This window comes from Olea europaea, chromosome 10 (assembly GCF_002742605.1).
Source record: "Olea europaea var. sylvestris chromosome 10, O_europaea_v1, whole genome shotgun sequence".
NCBI lineage: Eukaryota > Viridiplantae > Streptophyta > Magnoliopsida > Lamiales > Oleaceae > Olea > Olea europaea.
In genome coordinates, this window is record NC_036246.1 from 29,848,439 (window position 1) to 29,855,483 (window position 7,045).

The following is a 7,045-nucleotide window of genomic DNA, read 5'->3' on the forward strand; positions in this document are numbered from 1 at the left end:
TAATTCTACAAGTCAAGATAAATATTTGATTAAAAAGATTAGTTATTTGAGAGAAAAAAAATTGAATAGGCTTTTAGATTATTTCATTGTAAAGTATTTTAGAACTTTGTTTATTATTGTATCATTTTTTTTTTCAAATAGCTATTAATAATAATTTTTGCTCCAATTAATTACTAACTCGGTTATAAATTATATTGTCTGCCAACACTATTCACTAAATTGTATAATTTGTATGACATTTAAATTCAACTTCAAATTTCTAAAATGAAAAGTTCTCTTCAAATACTCGAACCCACTTGAATCACATATAAACAAATCAAAGTTAGTTCGACTAAAAATTACCATTTTGATCTCTTTAAGTGAACTTCAATAAATTACAAACATGAATACAAAATACACTCAGAATTTACTTAAGTTCGATTTGAATAAATCAAAATGGTTTCATAACAATAAATTGAAATAATCCTACATAGCAATGTCAATCGGCTTGCCCACGACCACCAAGTCTTGATTCAACACATTAGCGAGCTCGACTAATCCAGTGCTCTTCAATTTTTTATTTTATTTTATTATCAATTATTAAACACGTTTTCTTTTCGAATTTTCTTCTATTTATAAAAGAAAATTCGACCTTAAAAGCTTGCCTGTGAACTCCATGTGCTCAGGATCCTAAGTTTGGCTCAATTCGTCTCGCTTAATTGAAATCTCAACTCGATTCAATGAGATTACAAGGTAATGATGAACCAATGGTTGAGCCAACAAGTGGTTACTATTCCTAATTCTATCTCGATAAAGACAAATAGGTCGACAAGCATTGACCCAATGTGGTCTAGATTGTGTTTGATGGGGATTAAAATTAGATTTTTAAGTAAATTATAACAGAAATTTTTGAAATTTGTGGTTAAAAAATTGTGGAACCTATAAAATATGTGATTAATATTGATTGTTTGATTTTGACTTAAACTAAAATCATATTTTAATTCAAACCAATCAAGCATTAGTCAAAATGCCTAACTAATTAGGCTGCTACATCAAAAATCAACTCAATTTTATTTCATTTATTATTATTATTATTATTATTATTATTTTCAATTGAAACGTTTGAATTCTTCATCCAACTATTCTATCACGTGCCGTCCCAGTGAAAACCCCTCTTCAGTTATAAAATCTCCTCTTTCATACCTCTGCCCTAACACACTCAGATCTCAATTCCCCTTCTCATTCTCGTTGTTGTTGAAATCCAAGCAATGGCAGCAATTGAGCCTTCGACACCATTGCTGAAAGATGAGCTGGATATAGTGATTCCGACCATCAGAAACTTGGATTTCCTCGAAATGTGGAGACCCTTTTTCCAGCCATACCATTTGATCATTGTTCAAGATGGAGATCCATCAAAAAAAATTAATGTCCCAGAGGGTTTTGATTATGAACTTTACAATCGAAATGATATAAACAAGATTCTGGGTCCTAAGGCTTCGTGTATTTCGTTTAAGGATTCAGCATGCCGATGCTTTGGCTACATGGTGTCGAAGAAGAAGTATATCTTCACCATTGATGATGATTGCTTTGTAAGATCCAAAACCCAGTTTTTACATTTTTAGATTTGTTTTTTTGGGTCTTAAGATTGGGTCTTGATCTGTTTAATTTAAGTATCTAACACTGGATTTTGTTTTGTGTGTGTAGAAGATTGGATTTTGATCTATATGGTGTGGATTGATATGATATTTTTTGAATGATTTTGGTTTTGCAACGATGGGTCTGTTCTTTTATCATAATCTTCAGTTTTTTAAGTATTAGTTGAAAGATTAGATTTTGATCTTTGGCTAAAGTCAATGAATCATTAAGCATTAGCTCCAGATATGGCTCAATTCAGCTAATGGAATATGAAATTATGTGAATTTTTAATGCTCCGCCGTGGTTATTTTATTATTATTATTTTATTTATTTATTTATTTTTATTTTTTTTGAACGTTGGGTTAAAAGATTAGATTTTGATCCGTAAAATGATGAATCATTATGCAGTAGCTCTAATATGGGTCAATTCTGCTAAAGGTGGAGCGAATTATGTGAATTTTTTATGCTCACCGCCTTGGTTGTTTTGATCTTGACATGCATGATAAAGATTAAATTTTCGTAGCACGTGAAAATAGGTTTATATATGCATAATGGATCTATGATAGAAAATTTTTTATGAGATCCCCCCACCTCGAATTACTTGTATCCTTCAGTGCTTTATGTTCTACCTACCTAGTTTTAAGATGGGGGACCGGCGATGTTTTGCATTCTGAGAATTGTGTTCTTCTTTTGATGCTCAGCTGCTAGGATGTGGTTGTTTCGATCTTTAAAATGCACGATTAAGATTGATTTTCTTGAATTTTGGCATCCCAAAAAAATAAGTCTCTTAAGATTAAATAGCCAACCCCACCCCACCTTCCAAAAAAGAAAAAAAAAAAAAAAAAAAAAACACATTCACACACAATAAGTATTTTTACCATTCTGGTGCTTTATGTTCTACCTACCGAGTTTTAAGATGGGGGGCCAGAGATGTTTTGAATTTTTCATTTATGCATTTATTGATACACAGGTTGCTAAAGATCCAACCGGCAAGGAAATTAATGCACTTGAGCAGCACATCAAGAACCTTTTAAGCCCATCAACACCGTCCTTCTTCAACACTCTTTATGATCCCTACCGAGATGGTGCAGATTTTGTCCGTGGATACCCATTCAGTCTTCGTGAAGGTGTACCAACTGCAGTGTCACATGGACTTTGGCTTAACATCCCTGATTATGATGCACCAACACAGCTTGTGAAGCCTCGTGAAAGGAACACTAGGTGTGAAATTGAAATCCGTTTTGCTAGTCATTGGTTCACGTAGATCCTTGGAGACTATTAGATACTAATATTATATGTTTTCCTATTCAGGTATGTGGACGCAGTAATGACGATACCAAAAGGAACCCTGTTCCCAATGTGTGGCATGAATCTGGGTTTCAACCGTGAATTGATTGGCCCGGCTATGTACTTTGGACTCATGGGTGATGGCCAGCCAATTGGACGCTACGATGACATGTGGGCTGGCTGGTGCACCAAGGTATTTTTATTTACAAAGATGCCGTGTTCTTACATTCAAATGGCACAAATTCTTGTGTACAAATTCATGTAGAAGCTGCACACGTTTTCTTCATGCTTCGCTCTTTATTGGGATCCATGATTTTGAACTGGTTACTAACATTTTCTCATCAGTTTGCTTTATTATGCTATGCATGAGCTTGAACACAATTTCATATCTCGAGTTTATAGGTACCCGTACCTAAGATGTCCTATTTGTTTTGGCTTATCTTGTTTCTTAACAATTCTCTACTTTTTGTCTTTCCCGTTGCCTAGGTGATCTGTGACCACTTGGGATTAGGAATCAAGACGGGCCTTCCTTACATCTGGCACAGCAAAGCTAGCAATCCGTTCGTGAATCTTAAGAAAGAATACAAGGGTATCTACTGGCAAGAGGAGCTAATACCCTTTTTCCAGTCCGTAACCCTTTCAAAAGGCAGCACCACCGTTCAAACATGTTATCTTGAACTTGCCAAACAAGTCAAGGCGAAGCTTGGGAAGGTGGATGATTACTTCAAGAAGCTTGCAGATGCAATGGTGACTTGGATTGAAGCTTGGGACGAGCTTAACCCATCCACCTGATTAGCCAGTGGTTCCACCAAGTAGAATTTTTACTAATAGTTAAGATTCTAATTTAATAGATAGTATCGGAACCCTCGTCCAAGCTTTTTAGCTTCTAAAAGCTTGGACATTTTTTTTTTTTTTTTTTTGCGCAGAGATTTTTTGAGGACCGTATTCTTGTTTGCATCGGAGATCAGTACGACAATCTTGTTTGCGTCTATTACTTGTATTTCATTAAGTATTAATTATTGATAACAGGCTTTTAGAAGATAAGTGTTCAACTTTATGTGTTTAGCATTTCCTGTTTGTTCATTTTATGATTTTGGTTCTGGTTTGTTTTTGAACAAGGCCAAGTGAGTAGTATAGGCAAATGGCTTGATTGCTGTCATGCATGCGCAAGTTATCTTTAAGGGAAATTGCATGATTAGTCCCCAATCTATTTTTGGGTTGCAAATTGGTCTACACCATTTCCTTTATGGTTGCGTAATCTCGGTCTCCACAATGGAAACTGCTTAAATATATCCTAAAGCGCGTTGGTGCATGTTTGATGCATTAAACTCGATTGTATTGAACAGTGTACGTTACATACCACGTTATAGGATCTTATTTTGTCCATTTTTATGTATATTAGTTTTCCACCCGTGCAATGCACGGACTATGTCATTTTTTAGGTAATATTAAAGTATCAAAATATTTATTCATTTCTCTTAATAAATTTACAAATTTGATTAATTGTTTAAAATGATAAATGGAAATGTAATATTCATATACGACACACTTTTGGTATTAAAAAAAAATTAAAAATTTATTAGGAAATTTTCTAAATGATGTCAAAATTTTTATTAAATTATTTAAAAAAATAATTGATCGAGAGAAAAAAGTAACAATAAGAAAAAAATTTTGAAAAATGATCGAATTTCTTTTATATATAAATTTTTTTTTCAGATGTTAAAATAATCAAGATGGAAAATTGGTTAGCCTCAATTTTGCATTGCTATAATTGAAATATATTTTCTGGAGATATAATAAATGTTCCTTGATGCATGGATTTAAAATCCAAATTATTGGAGTTCATAATTTATATATCAAATATTATTTTAGTTTGGGTGGTTATTTTACATATAAAAGATGTATTTGATGATAACTATATTCAATATAATTAAATTGTGTAATTAATCGAATCTTTTTTTATTGTTCAATATCCAACCGATTTAATGAACGGTTTTTATTTACGTGTAATATTATTTTATGGACGATTTTGCGATTGAAAATAAAATAGAGAAATAAAAATAATGACGTCAAACACAAGTTGAGTCACAGTATAACATTTTGTCACTTAAATGAGGTTGAGATTTTTATTTAATTGCCCCAATTTCATATATTTGAATTTAATCCTCCAAAATTTATATACAACGAAAATATTCAATTTAAAATTTTTTTAGTTCTTTTCTCTTTATGATAAAACTTAATTTTTTCAATTTTATTTAAATAATATTTATATATTCTTTATAAATTTTCGTAACTTTCTTTTGTTTAATTTGTTTTGTTTTTATTATATATTTTCTTTAAATTGTTTAAAAATTTCTTTTTCTTCATATTATAGATAATTTTTTTCAAATCCCAAACTGGTTTTGCACTGTTTACCATTTTTTCCTCTTTTTTTAAGCATTATACTACTTTATTTTGACTTAAAAAGGAATTGCAGACAAAAATAACAAAAAAGTTATTATAAATTTTTTTAATTAAAATTGAACAAAAAATATTTTACAAAGAAAAATATATTTTAAAAAAAACTTTAAAAAAATAAAATAAGAACAAAAAAAAATTAAACAAAAGAAAGTTACGAAAATTAAATAAAGAATATATAAATATTATTTACTTAAAATTGAAAAAATTAAGTTTTATCATAAAGAGAAAAGAATTAAAAAGAAATTTAAAACGAAAAAAAAATTATATGATAAACAAAACAAATTAAAAAAAATTGGAGAGTTTTTCTCCGTATCACGAAGAGTTTTGGATAACACTCTTAGTGTTATGAAGAGAAATCTCTCCATTGTGTCTCTCCATAGCATGAAGAGAATCTCTCTGTATTAATATAGAGACTCATTTCATTTTTATTTTTTGTAGTTTGTTTAGCTCATCAAATAAATACTTTTTTAATTAAAATTCTTTTTAATTCTTTTTCTTATGATAAAACATTATTTTTTCAATTTTAATTAAATAATTTTTATATATATTTGTTATTTAATTTTCGTAACTTTCTTTTGTTTACATTGTTTTGTTTTTATTATATATTTTTTGAAATATTTTTTGAAATTTCTTTTTTCTTTATATTATAAATAATTTTTGTTCAATTTAAAATTCTTTTTTTATTATGATAAAATGTAATTTTTTCAATTCTAATTAAATAATATTTATTTTTAATTTTAATTATTCCAATTTAATTAAAAAACTTTATAAAAACTTTCTTTTTAATTCTTGTCTGTAATTCTTTTTTGTTCTTTAATTAGTTAAATCATTTAATTTTTATTAGTTAAATATCTTGCCTCCACTTAAATATTATCTAATCTTTGCTTCCAACTTACTTAAGAAAGAAGCAAACAGTTTCAAGCAAAATTAGGGGAAAAAGTAAATAATTAAGAAAATAAAAAGAAGAATATATAAATATTATTACTTGTTGTGGCATTGTTCTCTATAGAGTCGTGCTCGATTATTGTTTGCCATTTTGTTCTTTTTTTTAAACGTTATACTACTTTATTCTGACGTTAAAAAGGCCAAAAAAAAAAAAAAATCATTGTAAAGTTTTTTTAGTTAAAATTGAACAAAAAATTTTTATAAAGAAAAAGATTTTTTTAAAATAATTTTTTAAAATTTTAATAAAAATTTTAAATAGAAGAAAGTTATGAAAATTAAATGGAGAATATATAATTATTATTTAATTAATTAAAATTAAAATTATTAACTTTTTTCATAAAAATAAAAGAATTAAAAAAAATTTAAATCGAAAAAAATGTAAACAAATTTAAAAAAAATAAAAAAAAAATTTGGTGAGCTCCTCTCCATAATACGGAGAGATCCCTCTCCATTTCCGTTTGCTTCCATTATTTATATTTTTTTTTTCTTTTTTTTGTTTTATTTATATTACTAATAATTTTTTTAATTCTTTCGTCGATAAAACTTATTTTTTTTTAATTTCAACTAAATATTATTTATTTGATTTTTGTATCTTTCTTTTGTTTAATTTATTATATATATATATATTTCTAAAATTGTTTTAAAATTTCTTTTTCCTTCATATTATAAATAAATTTTTTCTGATTGAGAATTCTTTTTAATTTTTTTTCGTTTTATGATATAAAATAATTTTTTTTTA

General features: G+C 28.1%; 1 protein-coding gene across 1 annotated transcript; it reads left to right on the forward strand.

The window, feature by feature from the left end:
• Positions 1-1,143: 1,143 nt before the first annotated feature.
• LOC111401789 (UDP-arabinopyranose mutase 1) lies at positions 1,144-3,922 on the forward strand. Its single transcript, XM_023029695.1, has 4 exons — positions 1,144-1,568; positions 2,585-2,835; positions 2,926-3,094; positions 3,388-3,922. Exons 1-4 carry the CDS (start codon positions 1,248-1,250, stop codon positions 3,691-3,693), a joined length of 1,047 nt encoding a protein of 348 aa, XP_022885463.1. The 5' UTR covers positions 1,144-1,247; the 3' UTR covers positions 3,694-3,922.
• Positions 3,923-7,045: the final 3,123 nt, after the last annotated feature.

Excerpts from the sequence above, each read along its gene's own strand:
- LOC111401789 (XM_023029695.1), top strand. The coding sequence starts at position 1,248 with ATGGCAGCAATTGAGCCTTCGACACCATTGCTGAAAGATGAGCTGGAT. Across the intron at positions 2,836-2,925 it reads CCTCGTGAAAGGAACACTAG|GTATGTGGACGCAGTAATGA; the intron begins GTGTGAAATTGA and ends TTTCCTATTCAG. Across the intron at positions 3,095-3,387 it reads GGGCTGGCTGGTGCACCAAG|GTGATCTGTGACCACTTGGG; the intron begins GTATTTTTATTT and ends CCCGTTGCCTAG.